At 52.4% G+C, this 21,468-nt stretch overlaps 2 protein-coding genes across 3 annotated transcripts; one reads left to right on the forward strand and one right to left on the reverse strand.

Annotated features, from left to right (window-relative positions):
• Positions 1-5,867: 5,867 nt before the first annotated feature.
• Positions 5,868-6,767, forward strand: PSMB11 (proteasome subunit beta 11; the record flags this gene model as incomplete). Its single annotated transcript, XM_080707097.1, has 1 exon — positions 5,868-6,767. One exon carries the CDS (start codon positions 5,868-5,870, stop codon positions 6,765-6,767), a length of 900 nt encoding a protein of 299 aa, XP_080563223.1.
• Positions 6,768-13,210: 6,443 nt separating this feature from the next.
• Positions 13,211-20,852, reverse strand: CDH24 (cadherin 24; the record flags this gene model as incomplete). 2 transcript variants are annotated; one of them, XM_080708072.1, is made up of 11 exons in its annotated part: positions 13,211-13,710; positions 14,056-14,304; positions 14,542-14,653; positions 14,733-14,854; positions 17,040-17,176; positions 18,270-18,523; positions 19,301-19,488; positions 19,651-19,818; positions 19,887-20,006; positions 20,184-20,478; positions 20,652-20,852. In XM_080708072.1, 11 exons carry the CDS (start codon positions 20,850-20,852, stop codon positions 13,211-13,213), a joined length of 2,346 nt encoding a protein of 781 aa, XP_080564198.1. The 2 variants fall into 2 exon arrangements, with proteins under 2 accessions (XP_080564198.1, XP_080564197.1); XM_080708071.1 differs by having other exon boundaries at positions 16,983-17,176.
• Positions 20,853-21,468: the final 616 nt, after the last annotated feature.

Below are 21,468 nucleotides of genomic sequence, written 5' to 3' on the forward strand. Positions count from 1 at the left end.
CCCTTACCCAATTCCCACGCCATTCCCTCCTCCTCCCTCCTTCTCCTGTTTGGCTTAGTGATTGACATTGATATGTTTGTTAAAGTACATCATGTGCATTAGATGATTTCCCTCTTCTCCCCTCCCATATTTCTTATTTTTGAAACAGGGTCTTGCTAAATTTCTGGGGCTGGCCTCTGACCTGCAGTACGCATGTCAAGTACAGGGATTACAGGGCTGTGCCACCATGCCTGCCCAGACCAGTTCTCTTACAACTGTGAACTGTACAGAAGAGGGACCTGCAGGGAGAGAGCTACTAGATCCTTTCACCTCTTCCCTCAGGACTTTAACAAAAGCTAAAGCTCTACTGCTGGAGAACTGTCAGGAATCCCACCTTTATATGCAGACAGAAGGACATTTTCACTTCCAAAGCAGAGGGGAAGGACCTCCTGATTCTAGTTTCTCTTCACCCTCATTCCTTGGTAACCTGCCTTCTGGAGGGTACAGGAGCCTCTTGCTTTTCTCCCCATGTGAAACTCTCTTGCTCTCTTCTTTTCCTCCTTCCTTCCTTCCTTACCATGCTTGCTTGCTTGTTCTTCTTTCTTTCTTTCTTTCTTTCTTTCTTTCTTTCTTTCTTTCTCTCTTTCTTTCTCTCTTTTTTCTTTTTTTAAATAAATTTTTATTGGTGCATTGTAGTTATACATCTTAATGGGATAAAAAAAACTTGTGGAGATATACATACACACATCACCCAAACAGCCCCTACCCAATCCCTAACCCTTCCCTCCCCTCCCTCCTCCCCATGCTTGGTTTCCTGATTAACTTTGATATGTTTGTTTTTTTTTTCTTCTTCCATATATGGTCAAGTTATTTTTGGCAAGGTTTCCAAGAACATTTGGTGAAGGAAATAATAATCTTTTCACTAAATATTGTTGAAAAATAATAACTACATGAAAAAGAATAAAATTGGGCCCTTACCTAAAACCATATACAAATACTAACTCAAAATAGATAAAAGATCTAAATGTAAATATTAAGACTATAAACTTTTAGAAGAAAACCAGGGTCATAAAACTTCACAACATTGAAATTGGTAGTGATTTCTTAGATATGATACCAAAGGCATAAGCAACAAAAGAATAAACAAACTTCATAAAAATAGAAAAATATTGTAATCCAAAGACAATGTAAACAGAATTAAAAGTTACTGATAAAATGGGATAATATATTTCCAAATGCTATATCTGAAGGTATATTAATATTCCAAATATAATCCTAAAAATTCGCAATAATAAAAGCAAACAATACAATTTAGAAATAGTTAAAAGACTAAACTAGATAATGAATCTCCAAAGATTTTTATATGACCAATAAACACATGAATATCACTCTTCTTTATCATAATATAACTAATCATTAAGGAAATACAAATAAAAACTATAGTGAAATACTACTTCACATTTGTTAGGAAGGCTACTTAACATGAATTACCTTGCTCCAGCCCTTTACCTTGAGTTTGTTACTCTTTACTTGTAAAGTGTGTTTCTTGTAAGCAGCAGATGGATGGATTCTGGTTTTTAATCCATTTTGCCACTTTATGTCTTTTTGTTGGGGAATTGAGGCCATTTACATTCAGTGTGATTATTGAGAGATAACTTTTAATTCCTAACATGTTAAGATTTTATTTCTCTTTGAGATACTGTTTATTTTTCTTTGCTTAGTTGTCTGATGGATGGAAAATCTTGTTTCTCTGGTTCTGGTGTGTATTAACAATTTCTTCTTTGTAGTTAATCTCTTTGAGTATTTTCTCTAGTGCTGGTTTTGAAAACATAAATTCCTTCAGTTTCTATTTGTCATGGAAGCTTCTTATTTCCCCATCTAATTTGATAGATAGTTTTGCTGGGTAGGAAATTTTTGGCTGGAATTTGTTTTCTTTCAGAGTTTGGAATATGTTACTCCAAGCCCTTCTGGCTTTCATGACTTGGTTTGGGAAGTCTGGAGTGATTCTAATTTGTTTGCCTCTGAATGTCACTGGCCTTTTGTTTTTGTTGCCTTTAAGATACTCTGTTTGGCTTCTACATTGGTAATTTTGACAATTATGTGGCGTGGGGAACCTTTTCTCTGATCCTATCTAAAGGGAGTTCTATATATTTCCTGTACCTATGTATTAATCTCTTGCTCTATGTTTCAAAAATATTCCTCTATTATTTCTTTGAAGAGATTATTGATCCCTTTGGTTTCACCTTCTTTTCCCTCCTCTATTCCAATTATTCTTAGGTTAGCTCTCTTAAAATGGGCCCATATTTCTTCAATGTCAGATTCCTGCTGTCTGATTTTTTTCTAAGTTATAAATTATGCATTCATTTTTGGAGTGATCATCTTCTAGGAGCGAGAAGTGGTCTAATCGGTTGTTTATAGTTTGAATTGATGCCTTTACTTCAATGATTGCATCCTTTATTTCTTTTAGACTCTCTTTAAATTCTTTTCGAAAGTCCTGTATTATTTTAGACTCTCTTTAAATTTATTTCTTTTAGACTCTCTTTAAATTCTTTTAGACTCTCTTTAAATTCTTTTTAAAAGTCCTGTATTATTTCTACAGTTATATTCCTGATTTGATCTTCTGGAGATCTCTGAATTTCTGTGTTATCAGGTTCTGATATTATGGGCTTGTGGATGTTCATTGCTCTATTGTTCCTCTTTCCCATGATTTCAGAAGTTTGTGCCTTCTCTGGGTTCTTCTCTGGGCCACCACAACTTCACTTAGGGTCTTCTGGATCTGGAGTTTGTGATAATCTCATCCGCCACTACTCCTTTACGGGGTTGTATTGTAAAGTTTCAGACCCAGAGATTTAGTCGAGGCTGCTTTAGACCATGGGGGTGCCGAGCTGGGTGTTTTCTCACAGGGAGCTGTGACTAGGGTGTGATATCTTTGCCACCACTACTCCTTCACTGGATTGAACTGCAAAATCTCAGACCCAGGGAGATTATCCTAGCTGCACAAGTCTCTGGGGGTACAGTGCTGGGATTTCTCCTGTAGGTGCCGCAATTTCATTTACAGTTATTGTGTGCACTGATCTGGAGCTGTCCTGGGAATGGTGAAGCCCCTGCTGCTGCCATGCCCTTGGCCCTGAGGCTGGTGTATTTCTTTTCTGGTTTTGAGCTCCGTTCTGAGTCCCTGGAAGGCGTGATGAGCTTGCCCACTGGGAGTTTTAGACGTTTTTTGTGCTGAAAGAACTGCTGAATTACACCAGAATGGTCCGCAGCTGCTCACTTCAGCTCCTTGTTTACCTTTCCTCTCTGGAGCCCGGTACTGTGAGGCATGATGGTGTCAGTGCGGCTCCGCAATACAGGCTGGTTTCTGGTCTCTGGTTGTTCTTCTAGTCTTTTTTTTCTCTGTCTCTTGTGTTTACATTTTTTATTTCTCTGCTGATAGTGTTTTCTGGGTATGAAAAGTGCTGATTTGTGGTAATAGAGATTGAGTTTTAGCAGGGCTCGTAAACTCTGCTTTTCTCGGTTGCCATCTTACCAGAAGTCCCTCTTTCTTTCTTCTAGTACTGGGGATTGAACCCAGGAGCATTCTACCTCTGAGCTAAACTCCCAGCCCTATTATTTATTTATTTATTTATTTATTTATTTATTTATTTATTTATTTATTTTGCAGTACTGGGGATAGATCTCAGGGGCATTCTACCTCTGAGCTACACCCTAGCCCTATTTTGTATTCTTTATTTTCAAACAGAATCTCACTGAGTTGCAAAGGGCCTCACTAAGTAGCTGAGGTTGTCTATGAACCATGATCCTCCTATCTCAGCCTCCCAAGTGCTGGGATTACAAGCATGTGCCACCATGCTGGGATTTTATTTTATTTTATTTTTGGTACTGGGGATAGAACCCAGGGGTGTCTTTCCTCCAAGTGATACCCCCAGCTGTATTTTTATTTTATTTTATTTTATTTGCCGTACTGGGGATGGACCCCAGGGACATTCCACCTCTGAGCTACACTCCCAGCCCCATTTTTTATTCTTTATTTTTTGAAACAGGATCTCACTGAGTTGAAAAGGGTCTCACTAAGTAGCTGAGGCTGTCTGCAGACTACAATCCTCCTCTTAGCCTCCCAAATGCTGGGATTACAAGCATGCACCACAATGCCCAGCCCCAGACCTATTTTTTCTTCTTTATTTTGAAACAGGGTCTCACTGAGTGGCAAAGGGCTTCACTAAGTAGCTGAGGCTTGTCAGTGAACTGTGATCCTCTGCTCTCAGCCTCCCAAATGCTGGGATTACTACGCCTGGCTTATTTTTTTTATTTTGAAACAGGGTTTCACTGAATTGTAGAGATGCTTACAATTTGCTGAGGCTGACTGGAAATCTGGATCCTCCCGTCTCAGGCTCCCAAGTACTTGGTTTACAAGTGTGCACCACCATGTCCAGCAGTCTTCTTTCCTTTTTCTTTCTATCTCACCCACCTTCCTGGGGGAAAGAATATGGGAACATTCTACCTTCGAGCTATATCACCAGATTTTCTTTCTTTCTTCTTTCTTCTTTCATTGGGATTGCAGAATGAATCCAGGGGCATTCTACCTATGGTATACACCCCCAGGGCTTTTTATTTTTTATGTTGAAACAGAGTCTTTTTCTTTTTTCTTTTCCTTTCTTTTCTTTTCTTTTCTTTCTTTCTTTTTTTTTTTTGTGGTGCTGGGAGTGAACCTATGGGCATTCTACCTCCAAGCTATACCCCCAGCCCTAATTGTTGGTTTTTTTTTGGTGTGTGTGTGTGTATGTGTGTGTGTGTGTGTGTGTGTGTGTGTGTGTGTGTGTGTGGTGTACTGGGGTTGGAACCCAGGGACCTTCTACCTCCAGGCTATACTCCCAGACCTATTATGTGTATATATATATTTTAGGTACTGGGAATGGAACCCAGGGGCATTCGACCTCTGAGCTATAGCCCCTGCCCTATTTCTTATTCTTTATTTTGAAACTGGGTCTCACTGAGTTGCAGGGGGCCTCATTAAGCAGATGAGGCTGTCCGCGAACCGCAATCCTCAGGTCTCAGCCTCCCCAATGCTGGGATTACAAGCGTGCGCCACCATGCCCGGCTCTCTCAAAATCTTTTGAAACAGGGTCTCACTAGGTTGCTGAGGATCTAAGTTGCCTAGGCTGACCTTGAACCTGCAATCCTCCTGTCTCTGTCTTCCAGTCTCTGAGATTATAGGCATTCGCCACCACACCTGGCTGTCTCGTGCTCTTTTCTGTTAAGCTAAAATTTCTTTTTATTTTTCCCCATCATTTTCATGAGTTGAAAGTGTGAACTGACCTCAGAGTTCCCCTGTCTCATACCTCTGAAGAGGGCTCCCGACAGCAGGCCCCCTGTCTCCGCGGGTCCACAGCGCTCTCTCCTATCAGAGCACTGAGTTATCTTTATGAGTTGGCTCAGGCCAGAGACTGGCTCTTCCCTGTCTTTGCATGCCCAGTGTCCTAGCAGGGAAAACGAGAGGGGCCAAAGCCTGCCTGCCTGGCATTCCCATTCCCGTTCTCCCTGCAGTTACCCCAGCCCCCTCTGTACTCCAGGCAGTTATGGGATGACAGACAAGAGACTCTGCATGACTCGCAAAGCATCACAGGCCTGGAGGGGCTGACTGACGCGAGCGTCTTCCCCCTCCTAGAATCTCACCTGGCCTTACCCTGACCCCGCAGAGCGGAGGAGGCTGCTCCATCAGCCAGTCCTAGACCTGAGTCGGGGTTGGGGAGAAACAAAGGTCAGCGTCGGCTTCATGCCTTGCTGCCCAGCCCTGGCTGCAGCCCAGCTTCCCGGTAGCGTCCCTCTTTCCCCACCTGACCCCGGCCCACAAATCCCTGGCCCGCCCTGCCAACCTGCACTCAGCTTTGAGGATGGCTCTGCAGGATGTGTGCAAGTGGCAGGCCCCTGATGCCCGGGGACCCTGCCCTCACCTGCCTCAGGCCGGCGTTTGGGCTGTTCCCCGGGGCTGTGACCCTCAAGCCTTCCTGCAGGTCCACGGCCCCAGGCTGGCCCACGGCACCACCACGCTAGCCTTTCGCTTCCGTCATGGCGTCATCGCTGCGGCCGACACCCGCTCCTCTTGTGGCAGCTATGTGGCCTGTCCCGCCTCGCGCAAGGTCATCCCTGTGCATCGGCACCTCCTGGGTACCACCTCTGGAACGTCCGCGGACTGCGCCACATGGTACCGCGTGCTCCGGCGGGAGCTGCGGCTCCGGGAGCTGCGGGAGGGGCAGCTGCCCAGCGTGGCCAGCGCAGCCAAGCTCTTGTCAGTCATGCTGTCCCGCTACCGCGGGCTGGATCTGTGTGTGGCGACTGCCCTGTGCGGCTGGGACCGCTCGGGGCCTGCCCTCTTCTATGTCTACAGCGATGGCACCTGCCTGCAGGGGGACGTGTTCTCTGTGGGCTCCGGATCCCCCTACGCCTACGGTGTCCTGGACCACGGCTACCACTACGACATGACCATCCAGGAAGCCTATGCTCTAGCCCGCTGCGCCGTGGCCCACGCCACCCACCGCGATGCCTACTCAGGGGGCTCGGTGGACCTTTTCCATGTGCGGGAGAGTGGCTGGGAGTACGTGTCACGCCATGATGCCTGCGTGCTGTATGCAGAGCTGCAGCTCCCCGCGGCTGAGGCCGGGAGAGAGGCCCGCCAGGTCCGGCCTGAGCCTGTCACTCCCCACAGGGCTGGGGAAGGCGGAGAGCCCTCTGCAGGGCCAGGGAAGGCGGCACCAGAAGACTCCGGGATGCCAGCAGACGCTGGGGCGCTGTGAGAAGGGCAGGACTTGGGAGAGCCAGGCACAGGGCGTGGGGGGGAGGGGCAGGGAGGGGGCACCTGGCTCCAGTCCTGGATTGCCTGCTTTATTTGTTCCAATTCTCTGCCCTTTCTTCCCCCAGTGCTATTGATGACTCTGTCCAACACGTTCCCATCAATGCCCAGCAGATGTGGTGGCTTTCTCTTGGATTCTTGTTCTCCTCCTGCTGCAGTACCGGGGACCCAGTGGGGGGGCGGGGGGCACTCTACCACTGAACTTCACCTCCAGCCTTTTCGTTTTGAGACCAGGTCTTGATAAGTTGCTCAGGCTGGCCTCCAGCTCGTGATCCTCCTGCCTCAGCCCCGAGTTGCTGGGACTGCAGGCGTGCGCCACCGTGCCCATCTGCTGCGTGTCTGCTGCACACCAGCACTGTGCTGGGTGCCAGGCCCTCACTCCTGCCATCACCCTCTTTCCTGCTCCCCGCCCCGTCCTGGTCTCTATTCTCTTGGGTTTGGATTCCTTATCTGTCTTAGTTTTGGAGGTCTTTTTTTGCAGTACTGGAGATGGAACCCAGGGGCATTCTCATCCGAGCTATACCCCCAGCTCTATTTTTTATTCTTTCTTTCTTTCTTTCTTTCTTTCTTTCTTTCTTTCTTTCTTTCTTTCTTTCTTTCTTTCTTTGCAGGTCTAGGGATGGAACCCAGGGGCATTCTAACTACACCCTGCCCTTTTCTCCTCCTCCTCCTCTTCCTCCTCCTCCTCCTCCTCCTCCTCCTCCTCGTCCTCGTCCTCCTCGTCCTCCTCCTCCTCCTCGTCCTCCTCCTCCTCCTCGTCCTCCTCCTCCTCCTTCTTCTTCTTCTTCTTCTTCTTCTTCTTCTTCTTCTTCTTCTTCTTCTTCTTCTTCTTCTTCTTCTTCTGTGGTACTGGGGGTGGAATCCAGGGGCTTTTTACCTCTGGGCTATATTCCCAGACTTATTTTACATTTTATTTGGAAACAGGGTCTCACTAAGTTGCTGAGAGCCTCACTAAGTAGCTGAGGCTGGCTTGGAACCTGTGCAATCCTCCTGTCTCTGCCTCCCAAGCGTGGGGATTACAAGCGTGCGCCATTACACCCGGCTTTATTCTTCATTTTGAAACAGGGTCTCACTGAGTTGCAAAGGGCCTCACTAAGTAGCTGAGGCTGTCTGCAAACTGTGATCTGCCTGTCTCAGTCTCCTAAATGCTGGACTACAAGCGTGCGCCACCACACCCAGCTAGTTTTGAGGTCTTTGTCTCTTCCTCCTGGTCACTTTCTTGCACTGGTGAGGTAGGACAGCCAGGAGAGGAACAGCCCCTCCACAGTGACGAGCGAGCGTGGCCCGGTGTGGTGCCGGGTGCGGGGTGCCGCGTGTGTGGTGGGTTTGCTCAGCAGCCCTGCTGCTGGGCCTTCTCTGGAGTGACTAATAATTCTTCTGAGCAAATCCTCATGGCTATCATTGAGGTGAAACGTCCCTCACTTCTCAGAAGCTGCTTTCTGCCCAGCTTCCCCTCCCAGGTCCTCTGGGCCTTTCCTCTCCCCCCTGCAGGCTTCTGGGGAGTCATGTGGAGGGACCGAGGGGCTGGGGTGAATGAGCCCCAAGGAACCCCAGGGCCTGGAGGGATGAGCTGAGGGAGGCCCCTGCCAGGCCTGAGGCCTTCCCTCCCCTCACGCCTGCTCCAGGCTCCTCACTGCTGCTTCTAGACTTCTCCCTTTCTTCTCTTTCCTTCCTTCCAGCTTCTCCCTCCCCATGCTCTCTTTCTGGAGAACTAGGAGCGAGGTGGAGGTGCCGGTGGGGGCCGTCCACGCAGTGCGAGGCGGCGGTGCCGGTGGGGGCCGTCCACACAGCGCGTCCTCTCCTGCCCCTCTCATCTCCTCTCCTGCTCCCCAGTGAACCCTGACTTGGAGATCCAGGCTGACAGCTCCAGGGGGCCACTGCCCTCTCCCCAAGCCGAGGGGAGAGCTGAGTCGGCTCAGGAGATGGGGCCTGGAAGAAGGTTACTGGAACCTCTTTTCTCTTATCCTCCCCCTGAAGCTTCCAGTGCCCAGAACGTGAATCATCTCCCTTTCCTCCTGTGCACGCCTGTACCTCTGGCTAAGAATCTCTCGAGGAAGGGACCTGAGCCGGGGAAGGGACTACACAAAGGTGCCCAGTACAGGGGACTAGCCTGTTAGCGGGTCGAGGAATCTGGCCAGCGGTCTCCATGGCAACCCTCAGCCCTTGCCCACTCCCCAGCCGCAGGGAAGCCGGGCCCCTGGAGTGCTGCTGGGAGCTGCATACAGCCTGGGCCTGAGCTCTCCAGTGCCTTCCCCTTGCCCAAGGGGGAAGGCAGACTGAAGGCAGAGAGGGCAGAACCGAGGAGCCCACTTTTCTTGCATCTCCTTCAATCATCTCCCTTCCCTCCCCTCCCTTTTTCTTCCACAGTCCTGTCCACCTACTCCCTTTGGCAGGTCCTGTCTTTCCAAATGACGAGGCCAGAGATAAGCCCGTGGGTCTTGCTGACAAGCCCGTCTCCCTGTGTCTTATACAGGAGATTCCTTATAAGTTTTTAGGCAGTTGAGGGAGGACCTCACGGGAGTGTGAGGGAGGACTGGACAGGCCAAGCCAGCATCCCATTCCAGCGGACCCTTCTCCACTTGAGAGTCGCCTCGAGTTATTTCTGCCCTTGCTCAAGAAATTCCTAAAGGTTTGGTACAGACATCAGGGCGAGATTCAGGGGTAGAGAGCTTGCTCTTCCCATCTGAGCTGGAAGACCTTGTCTCCTTACACACCTTGCTGGGGATGCTGCCTCCCTGGTCTCCTGAGGCCTTGCAAGAATAGGCAGCCAGCTCTGACACAGGCCTCTGGGTTGCTAGGGCTCCAGGGCTCCCGGGCAGCAGAGGAAATCACCAGCACTGTGGCCAGGGTCCTTGTTCTCTGTTGCCCTAGCACAGCAGGTTGCAAGGCATTTCCCCCATAGAAGCAGCTTTCTCCAGTTGCCAATGCCCCAGCTTAGAGGAGAGGATCACAACTGGGCGTGGTGTTGCACACCTGTAATCCTAGTACTTGGAAGGCCGAGAAAGGAGGACCACAGGTTCAAGGCCAGCCTTAGCTTCCAAATGAGATCCTCATCAACCCAGGAAGACTCTGTATCAAAATAAAAATAAGAAAGCCGAGTGTGGTGGCACATGCTTGTAATCCCAGCATTTGGGAGGCTGAGAAAGGTGGATCGTGGTTCACTGACAGCCTCAGCTACTTAGTGAGGCCCTTTGCAACTTAGTGAGACCCTGTTTCAAAATAAAGAATAAAAAATAGGGTAGGGGGTATAGCTTGGAGGTTGAACGCCCCTGGGTTCCATCCCCAGACCTACAAAAAAATAAAAAAATTAAAGAATAAAAAACAAGAGCTGGCATGGTGACCCATACTTGTAATCCCAGTACTTGGGAGACTGAGACAGGAGGATCACAGGTTCGAGGGCAGCCTAAGCAAGCAGTAAGACTCTCATCAACCTAATGAGACTTTATTTATTTATTTATTTATTTATTTATTTATTTATTGTGGTACTGGGGATGGAACTCAGGGGCATTCTACCTCCAAGTGACACCCCCAGCTCTATTTTTTATTCTTTATTTTGAAACAGGGTCTCACTGAGTTGCAAAGGACCTCACTAAGTAGTTGAGGTTGTCCTTGAACCACGATCCTCCTGTCTCAGCCTCCCAAATGCTGGGATTAGAAGCACCACCATGCCTGGCTGCTTTTTGTATTGTTTTGTTTATTTTTTCTTTTTGTGGTATTGGGGATTGAACCCAGGAGCATTTTACCTCCGAGCCACATGCCAGCTCTCTAAGGACTCACTAAGGGTCTAAGTTGCAGAGGGCCTCATTAAGTATCTGAGGCTGGCTGCGAACCTGTGATCCTCCTGTTTTAGCCTCCCAAGTACTAGGATTACAAGCCTGCGCCACCACGCCCAGCTGAGACCACTGCAAAATAAAACTAAAATAGGAAGCCAGGTGCGGTGCAGACCTTGTTTCAAAATAAAGAATAAAAAAATAGGGCTGGGGGTGTCACTTGGAGGTAGAATGCCCCTTGGTTCCACCTCCAGTACTGCAAAATAAATAAATAAATAAAACTAAAATAGGGCTGAAGTTGTAGAGGTAGAATGTCCCTGGGTCCAATCCCCAGTACCACAAAAATAAGCAAATATATAATAAATAAATAAATAAATAAATAAATAAATAAATAAAGCCGGGCGTGGTGGTGCATGCTTATATAATCCCAACATTTGGGAGGCTGAGACAGGAGGATCGCAGGTTCACAGACAGCCTTAGCTACTTAGCGAGGCCCTTTGCAACTCAGGAGACCCTGTTTCAAAATAAAGAATAAAAAAATTGGTCTGGGGGTGTAGCTTGAAGGTAGAATGCCCCGGGGTTCCATCTTCAGCACCACAAAAACAAAAACAAAAGCAGGGCTGGTGTTGTAGAGGTAGATGCCCTTGGGCTCACGCCCTCGGAGCCCTGCGTGATGAGAGGCAGCCCTGTGCTGGCTCCTGGGCAGACCACTCTCTGCCTCTGCTCAGGCGTGGGCTGGAGATGCCAGCCATCCCCTCAGCCACCACCCAGGTGACTTGAGTCTGCCCACCCTCCTCACCTTCGTCCCTTGGGTGCCAGGGAGGCTGAGACCAGCTGGGGAGAGTTCAAGGCGGGAGTGGCGGGCCCAGATTCAGGCTGTCCTCGGCCACTGCATTTGAGGACAAGGAAACCAGCTCTCCCCCGGTTGGCACTAAGGGCTCCAGGGAAGGCTGGCTTGCCCCGCAGCTGCCTGCCCGCCCAGTTTTTCCCCTAACCTGGAAGCTCCTCTGAGTCTTGTATCTCTCCTCCTCTTTCCTCAGCAGCCCTCACCCAGTATTCCTCTGCCCACTTTCCCTTCTGGCCAGTTTTCCAACTTTATCTCCTTGGATCTTCTGAGACCAACAGGAAACCCGGGGAGCTGGAGGTGGGAGTAGGGGCAGCAGCCATTATCTCCTTGCTATTTATTTATTTATTTATTTATTTATTTATTTATTTATTTTTGCGGGTCTGGGTATGGAACACAGGGGCATTAGACCTCTGAGCTACACTCCCAGCCCTATTTTTTATTCTTTATTTTTAAACAGGGTCTCACTAAGTTACAGAGACCTCACTAAACAGCTGAGGTTGGCCAGGAACCTGTGATCCTCCAGTCTCAGCCTCCCAAATACTGGGAATACAAGCGTGCGCCACCACACCCGACTTCTCCTTGCTCTTTACATGAGTGAGTGACCCAAACCCTTCTTTACCTGAGGAGGGTCGGTATTTATTTATTTATTTATTTATTTTGTACTGGGGTTTGGACCCAGGGGCATTATACCACTGAGCTACACCCCAACCCTAATTTTTAAAAAATTTGAAACAAGACTTGCTAAGTTGTTGAGGGTCTCATTAAATTTCTGAGACTTCCCTCAAACTTGAGATCCTCCGTGTTCAGCCGCTCAGGTACTGAGATTCACACCCAGTTTTACCTATAGGGTCTTGAACTGGGTTCTCCTGAGGAGGAATCAGCTGAGAGGGGACAGGCTTAGCCTCTCCTCCCATCTTTCCACATAAAGGGAACGCTGTCCAGAAACCTGAGTGCAGAAACAGAAGCTGTGCTCCCCGCTTTACAAAATAAAGTGTTTGTTTATTATGAAATTAGAGATGGAGGCCCCTCCCCTTCCTCCCTCTTTTCCCTTCCCCAGCTGCCTCCCCCTTCTCTCTGCTAGTCTCGGGGGCCTGGGAAGCACACAGACAATGCCCAGAGCGGGGATGCCGGGGCAGGCTGACAGCTGGGCAGAGCTCCAGGGAGGCGCCGCGGGGCTGGAGCTCTCGCCCGGGAGCGGGCTGGCTCCCTCCTTCTGCCGGAGCCAGGATGAGGCCATGAGTGATGGATGGAACCATGCGGGCAGGTCTGTAAGGACGGGAGGCTGGTGAGAGGCAGCGGCGGGGGAGGGCCTCGGTGCACCCGCCTCTGCAGTCTAGGGGCACTGACCTGGGGCAGAGCGTCCCCTGCAGGAGGGTGGGCAGCAGTGGCTGGAAGTTTCTCTTGCTTTTGGGATGGACCACGGATAAAAAAAAACCAAAAGCCAGTCACAGGGACCCAGAGAGGGGGGAAAATGCGTGTGGGGGACAGACACAGTGTGTGTGAGCAAGGGGGCAGGGGGGAGATTCAGAACCACAGAGACAAACGGCCACGGAGGAAGAGGAGTCACAGTGAGAGAACAGGGGTTCGGGTCTGAGCCTCGAAACCCAGACGGGACGGGTGGGGGGTGCACAGACAGACAGATCCTGGGGGGCGTGAGGGCGGGCGGGACGCAGGGCGGGGGCCTGGGCCCGCTGCGCCGCCTGCCCGGGCCTGGGGCTCACTCGCAGGGCCTGGCTGCCCCACCGGCAGGGCAGGGCAGGCGGCCGGCGCTCAGGGGCCCGGGGGCTCCTTGGCTCCGTACAGCTCGGCCAGGGTGCGGAAGAGGGGCCCCCAGTCGTCCGCGGGCTCCGCGGGCCCCGGCGCGCCGCCCGCCTCGCTGCCCGAGCCCAGCGAGCTGAGCGAGCCGCAGGAGGAGCCGCGGCCCTCGTAGCCGTACACCTGCACCGAGTCGTAGGGGGGCACGCCGGGGTCCTCGTCCGCCTCCCGCAGCCGCAGCGCCAGCAGCTGGGCCACGTCGGCGGGCGCGGGCGGCCGGGTCGGGCGCGGGGCGCGGCCGCGGGGCAGCACGTCGCGGCGCAGGGGCGGCCCGGGCGCGGGGGGCGCCGCGCCGTCGGGGTTCTGCAGCGCCGCGATGTCGAAGGCCTCGGTGTCCTCCTCGCCGCCGCCCTCGTCGTCGTAGGTGATGATGTTCTCGCGGACGTCCTCCTCCTCCAGCACCATCAGGGCTTCCTGCTTCTGCCGCCGCAGGGCCACGAAGAGCACCACCAGGGCTGGGAGAGGGCAGGCCGGCCATGAGAGGGAGGCCGCGCCGCCGCCTGCCCAGGTCTGACGCCCCACGCGCCGCAAGGCTTCTCTGAGCCTCTCTGAGCCTGACTTTACTTATGTGGAAAACAGAGAAAGCGAAAATAGCATTAGTGGCGCCCAGCACCACACGTGGCGTGGTTCTGCCATTATGAATGGGCAGATCAGGGATGGGAGGCCAGAGCTTGCAGACACAGGGCAGCGGGGACCTCCAGGCATGAGACCATTCAAGCCCTGTGTCCAGGGTCCTGGTTTCTCTCCAGACTCCCTGCGGCTGGGATTCCACATCCAGGTCCCTCTGTGGCCCGACTCACCAAGCAGGGTGCCCACACAGGTGACAATGGCGAGCAGGGCGCCGGTGCTGAGCCCTGTGGGCGAGAGCTGAGCCTCCGGTCGGCAGGACGCCACGGAGCCATCAGGCCGGCAGCGGCAGACGCTGACAGTCACCGTGGCCGTGCTGTGCAGAGCTGGCTGCCCCCAGTCCCACAGTTCTATGGGAACCAGGTAGGGGGCCTGGCGGGGTGGAGCAGGGCGGGAGGGCAGCAGCAAGCTGGCAGAGCCATCTGTGGGAAAGAGATGGTGTTGGCACCTCTTGGGCCACCTTCCTGGTAGGGCTGGGCCAGCCCTAGAGCCAGCTTTCCACGGAAGGTTTGCAAAGGACAAAGGCCTGAAACACACACCTGCCTTGTGCTGGGGGAAGGCCGCTGGTGGGCAGGGGTCAGACAGGCTGGCATGGGGTAGTGGGCAAGGGGAGGACGGAGGCATGCAAGGGCACAGATGGATTGCAGGAAGCGACCCACCTCGGTTGTCCCGGACAGTAAAGTTGGCCTCAGGGCCCAGAGGACCTTGAAGGGACACTCTGCTGCTGTTGCCGACTTCATCTCTGTCCAGGGCCCGGATAACTTGAATCAACTGGAGGGAAGGACAGGGCCTTGAGTGGCATGGGCTGCTGGAGGCCTCGAGACCCCACCCACCTGCCTCAGCTGCTCACCTGGCCCGGGCTCGCAGAGTCGCACACAAAGGTGTCGTAGGGTTCAGCCAGCTGGGGAGCGTTGTCATTCTCATCCAGGGTCTGGATGGCCACTTGCACACGAGAGGCCTGCGCGGAGCTGTCTGAAGCCAGAACATCAACACATACACCCACACATGCACACACAACAGTGTATTCACATACATGGTGCACAGGCCACACACAGCACAGAGCGTGCACATGCAATACATGAAATAAGTGTGTAATATACAAGCAGTAAGCCGTGTTGTGAAGTGCATGGGATAACGAACCCAAAGTGCATATGATAATCACGTAATACCCAAGATATGGGCAACATGCAGTATGTGCGCATCAGGAATGCAGTACCCATGACACACGTACACAGTCACCATCCGCAGGGCACAGACAGCATAGGAGGCACAAATGAAAGAGAGACGGTGTATATGGGTTGCATGTAGACAAGGGTCATTAAATATATAAACATGTGCCGTATGTCCAGGATGAGTGTTTAAAACAAATACAACATAAGAAGCAGTTGTTCATAATATGCACAATGAATGTAGGGAGCCCAGAGAATGCATTTTCATGCACAGCACCAGTGGGATGGACACACACACACACACACACACACACACACACACACACACTCCATCAGAGGTCTGAGAAGCTGTGGTGCAGCAATAAATATCCCTTAGAGTTGACCTTGGGGAGGGAGGAGCGTCATGGTTGGGGGTGCAGAGCCCAAGCCAGGTCTGGGCACTACGGCCAGACACAGGCCCCTTTCACACTCCCTTTGTCAGGTGGCTCCCCAGAATCACCCTACCTTACTTCTCTCTGCCAGTGCCATCTAGGAGAGAATGCCAAGTGTGTATGCCTGCCACCTCTCCTAGGCTGGGCCTCCAGGTTCCACTCTTTTCCCTAGGCAGGGGTGGGGAGCTGGCTGGCCCTGGGGAAAGGGGCTGAGGTTGCAGCCTAGGCAGGGAGGCTGAGTAGGCTTCCTGGCTCTGGGTCTGGGATGACCAGAGGCAGGAGGGGGAGGCATCCACTCGTCTCTGTTAAGGGCCCAGGGATGCTGGTCAATATTGGGGTGGGGGTTGGAGCAGGATTTGGCTGGAGAGTGAGAAGGCAGAAAAGAAACACATACACACATAGCCTTATCATATACACATGTGGCCAGCCACAAACAGACTATGCACATGTACACATACACACAGAACCATCCTTGTGACTGCAGGCAGCACACAGCTGCATATACAGAAACAGAAGTTCATACACATACAATTAAACACACATGAAAGGCGGTGCAGTGGAGGAGATAAGAGCTCAGACTGCAGACCACTGGGTCAGTGGCGCCACCACTTAATCTCCGTGTGACCTTGGGGAGTTTACTTCCCTTTACCTGAGGGTTTCATCACGTAAAAACTGGGAAATAATCATATCTCCCTCATAAAGTTGTGCTGATGACTAAATGAATTAATCCATTTTTGGTTCTTAATATAGTACTTGACACACATGTCATTATTTAATCTGTCCATGAACACCCACATACACAAAATAACATACAAACAGCTACTTGTCTACATCACGATACACATCAGATCACACCTATGCACAAGCAATATAAATACAGTTCTTTATGCTCAATTGTAAGCACATATCCAGTGATACACATATATTCAAATATGTGCTCACATATGTATTTTTCACACATGGAATTACACACACACACACACACACACACACACACACACACACACCTGAGTACATGCCCACAGGTACACATATCTAGAGGCCCGTACTGACATGTACAAGCATGTACATATACAGCTACAGCTTTGATACATGTAAGCAGGGGAGGGGCTATCCAGAGAAGGGAGGAGGCTTCCCTTTCCCCAGGCCAGGGCAGCAGAACCACACTGCTAGTGACTGAGGGTGCACGGCGCTGCACCCTCCCACCTTGCCGGGTCCCCACCAGGGCTTCTCTGGGAGGGACCGCTAGTACATTTCTACTTAGTTCCCAGAGGGGGTGCCTAGCCCTGCCAGCGCCTGGGCTGGAGCTACAAGGTCTCTCAGGGGGCAAGAACCACTGGTTCTGTGTCTTGAGTTAGTGCAAGTCAGGTGACATGGTGGGGGTTTAGGGTCAGCCCAGCTGAGGAGACAGGAGGCCTGCTTGGGGGTGAGGATCCAGTCTAGGATCAGGAGCTGCCCCCTGCTGGGGATGTGGTGGCACCACTGCCCTGCCCACCCCACACTCAGGGACAGCCCTCTGCCGGGGCCGCTGCCTCCCCAGGGCCCAGGACTCCTCACCGAGCTCAGTGGCCAGCACAGTAAGGTTGTGCCAGACACGAGCCTCACGGTCCAGGGGCACTGCTGTTCGGATGGTGCCATCCTCGGGCTCGATGGAGAAGCAATGCTCTGGATCCGAGTGGGGGAGGATGGAGTACCTGGGCAAGACAGGGCTGAGCTAGGAGCCTCCTCCCTCTGTTCCATGAGATCCTTGCTGGATCTCAGGGCTCATCTGGGTAGAGGGACCAAGTCTCTTTGAGCAGAGACCGCCCCATCCTTCCAGACCCATAATTCAGGACAGAGTTCTCATAAAAGGTAAAACATTCCTGGGATGTCACCACCATTAAACACCTGTCCTAAGGCTCAGTGGGACTGGGTTTCATGGGAACAGAGGAAGAGGAACAGGAAGAGGTGGAAAGGGATACATGCTACCTGTCTCTCAGACTTTTGGGCTCAGTTTTGGGGACCCACGGACTTGTGTTTCAGCCCTGTCTGCTGCTGACCAGCTGTGTGACTTTGGACAAATTGTCTGACCTCTGTTTATCCAAATGCAAAATGGGAATGACAGCAGCACCTCCCTCATACAGTGGTGGCAAGGCTGCTGCCAGGGAGGTGGGGAGAATGGCTGTTCTCCCGCCTTCGAATCCCAACTCTGCCACTTTGTAAGTGGGCAAAATTGCGTAAGCAATCACAGCTGGTCTCTAAAGCAAGTGGTGATGATAACACCTATTTAGCAGAGCGTTGTGAGAGTTAAGTGTTACCGTAAGATGGGTGAAATATGAAGCACTTAGGGAGTGATCAGTGGAGACCCACTTAGCAAATGAGATTGCATTCAGCCAGGTGCCTGGTGGCACATGCCTGTAATCTTAGTTTCTGTAGAAGGATCTACAGGGAAGGATCACAAGTTCGACACCGGCTTGGGAGACCCTGTCTTAAAATGAAAAATAAAAAGGGCTGAGGATGTAGCTCAGTGGTAGAGAACTTGCCTAGCGTGTGTGAGGTTCTGGGTTCAATCCCCAGTATTAAAGGAAAAAAAATTTGAGATTACATTTGCCTGCACTGCCACTGGTAACCGGTTGCCTCTGTAATCACCAGAGGGGTGGGGGGAGAGTTGGACAGTGGCTAGCCAGGCCGTCCAGCCCATCCCTGACACCTGGGAGCAAGGTAAAGGAGGCACCTCCTCAGTGGGAATGACCTGCTTCTGGTACCTTCCTAAAGGCACCGCCCTCCCCAGCCCGCATCCTAGCTCACCTGATTGGACTGGCCGGGGAGTCTAGGTCAGCAGCTGAGATCTGACCCACCCGGGTCCCAGGAGCCTTGTTCTCCAACACTGCCAGGTGGTAGGCAGTCTGGGTGAATGCAGGTGGTTCTGGGGCATCCTGCACTGCCACTCTCACTGAGGCCACGTCCTTGAAGGGCCCTCTCCGCAGGTAGGCTGGGTCGATGAGCGTGTTGGTGGCCTCCACTCGGAAGGAGTAGGACCGACGAGTCTCGAAGTCCAGGGGCTATGGAGAGGGGCGACGGGAGGGAGTGAGGCAAGTAGAGGCCGGGCAGGCGCAGCTCACAGAAGGTGTGGTCTCTTCCCCACGTGCAGCCCGGTTGAGGAGGGGTGGCCCTCAAGGGCTGTGGCCTTAGTGGTCAGGGTGGGTGGCACAGTACATGATCAGTAACTCCATCAGAGACTTACTCAGTGACCTTGAACCTGTCACTTCCCCTTTCTAGGCCCCAGGGCTTCATCTGAAAGATGAGCAGATGACCATGATCTCTAAGCTCCAACACAAGGGTTCGGAATATGTTCTAGACCAGTTAGAAATGTGCCCAGTAGCCAGGTGTAATGGCACACACCTGTAATCCCAGTACTTGGGAAGCGAGAGAGGAGGATTGCAGGTTCTAGGCCTGCCTTAGCAAACTTAGTGAGACCTTCAGCAACGTAGCAAGAAAGACCCTGTTTCAAAATAAAACATGCTGGGAGGTAGGGCTCAGAGGTAGAATGCTCCTTGGTTCAATTCCCAGTACCACAAAAAAAAAAAAAAAAGGAAGAAAGAAATAAAAATATACACCCAGTGGGTGGGGCAGGAAGAAGCAGGTGTAAGCCTGCAGGTGTTTTAAGTTGCCAAGGCTGGTCTCAAAACTGCAGTCCTCCTGTTACAGGGCAACTGTGCCTTGCTAGGTGCTTTGTTTTTATTGCAGTACTAGGGATTGAACCCAGAGCCTCACACATTAGCTCTTCTGCTGAGGTACGGCCACAGCAGTCTGCATATGTTAACAGTCAGGAAACTAACCTTGCGAACAGTGAGGAGCCCGTCTCGACCCTGGGCATCTGTGCTGATGCTGAAGGCTTCTGATCCTTCCCCATCGAGGATGCTGTATGCCATGAGGGCGTTGTCTCCCAGGTCTGGGTCCTGGGCCTGCAGCCGACCCACCAAGGTGCCAGGCCCAGCTGTCTCCACCACAGAAAACTGGTACAGGCCTGAGGAGGATGGAGAGAGAGAGAAGTGTTCTTAGAGTCTTCAGCCCCCAGCACTTCCTTTCCCCAGGTCTGGCATGGGTCGGGGCAGAGGGCACCGCGTCTTCAGAGGCTGTAGGGATGGGGTGGCCAAAAGACAGCTCAGGCTCATCACTGCCCCCTTACTCTGAGGGAACTTGGGGGGGTTGTCGTTGACATCGCTGAGGGTGACGGTCACTGTAGTGCTGCCTGACAGCCCCCCCATGTGGCCGCCCATGTCTTTTGCTTGGATCACTACCAAGAACTCCTCCTGTGTCTCCCGGTCCATGTTGGGGATGGCTGTGCGCACCACGCCTAGGGAGAGACGCCGGTCAGCTCTGTCCCTGTGGCTGCCCCACCAGGCTCCCGAGCTCCCTCCTCACCAGTCTGGGGGTCCACAGAGAAGAATGGCAATCCATCCAGAACAGTGTACACCAGCTTGGCACTGTTCCCATAGCTGGGGTCATCGGCATCATGAGCAGTCACCTGGATCACCGATGTCCCTGTGTGGGACCCCAGCACCCCACTCAGCAGCAGCAGTGCCAGATGGGGAGGAACAGCAGATGAGGGGGCCCGGATGTGAGGAAGGCTGAGTTAAAGGAGGTGGGCTCTGGGGCAGATGGAAAAGAGAGGTGAAGGAGCTCCAGGAGACCTGGGCCGCTCAGAACTGGGGTGCTCACCGACGTTGGACATCTCGGGCACCGTGGCATGGTAAGGCCCGAGGGGAAACACAGGTGGATTGTCATTGATGTCTTGCACTTTGATGATGAACTCTGACGGGGGCTCCAGGGGCCGGTTGGAGGCTCGGTCCACGGCTTGGGCCAGTAGCACATATTGTGCTTTCTCCTCCCGGTCCAGGCTCTTGGTGACATGGATATTGCCTGTGGCCTCATCAATCACAAATACAGTGCCTGCTCCCTCCCCGGTCAGCAGGTACTTGGTGCGGCCCTCGCCCCGGTCAACATCTGAGTGCAGCTGTAGGAGTGAGGAACAACTGGCACAGGGCTCCAAGTGCAGGGGCAAAGGGTTAAAGAATCTAGGTTTGGGTGCTGAGCCGGGAGCCCCAGGGGCCAAGGTCATTGCAGAAGGGATGAAGTTGCAGGGCGGGGCCTAGGGGCCTGACAGACGCGGGAAGGGCTGATCCTTACCTTGCCGATAAGGACAGGCTCTGGACCGGCATATTCCTCAATGACAAAGAACTGGTTCCAGACCCAGCTCCTTCGGGTCCGCAGCAGCGCAGGCCCTGCGCGCCCCCGGTTGCCTGCCCAGGCCCGGACTGGGGCTGCCAGACGCCCCACGCAGCCCCAACCACCCAGCCAGGCCAGTAGGAGCCTCACCAGGCCCCACATGTTCAGACTCCAGCCGGGGTGCTTTTCACTGGCCCCCGGTGCTGGGGCTGGGTTAGGCCAGGTGGCCCATGAGCTGGCTGGGGCCGGGCGGCAGATGCGGTGGGGCTACCCCATGGATCCACACCTGTAGGACAGGTAGCTGCTCAGGTCAAGGAAACCCTAAACTGTACTTCCCAAAAGTAGATGCTGGAGACCAGATTTCCAAGGAGCCAGACAACCCAGTGCCCAGAACCCAGGCTAAGGCAGAGAAGAGACAGCCTGGTCCTTGCCTCCACCCAGGCCCTGCCTGTATTCACCTCCAGCTTTCTGAGCTGATAAACCTCTAGCTAGTCAACTCTGAGTAGAGAAGCTGGGGTGGGGGCAGGAGAGGGGATGCTGGGAGGGCTTGTGCGCCTGTCCTTCCACCTTGGGTATGTAGCCAAGGGACTAGAGGAGGGGAGCTGCCAGAGAAAGGGCTTGAAACTAAAGGGTTGGGATTCAGAGGTGTGGGATCTTAAGGTGTCTAGGGCCAGGCTGGAAGACAGAAGTGCAGGCTCAGACAGGTTGAGTCCATTAAAGTCCTTCCCCTGTGGGGAGCCCCACCTCTCCAGACCCTGGCTCCAGCCCACACTGCCAG

The sequence above is a fragment of the Muscardinus avellanarius genome (genome assembly GCF_963383645.1).
Source record: "Muscardinus avellanarius genome assembly, chromosome: 12".
Taxonomy (NCBI): Eukaryota; Metazoa; Chordata; class Mammalia; order Rodentia; family Gliridae; genus Muscardinus; species Muscardinus avellanarius.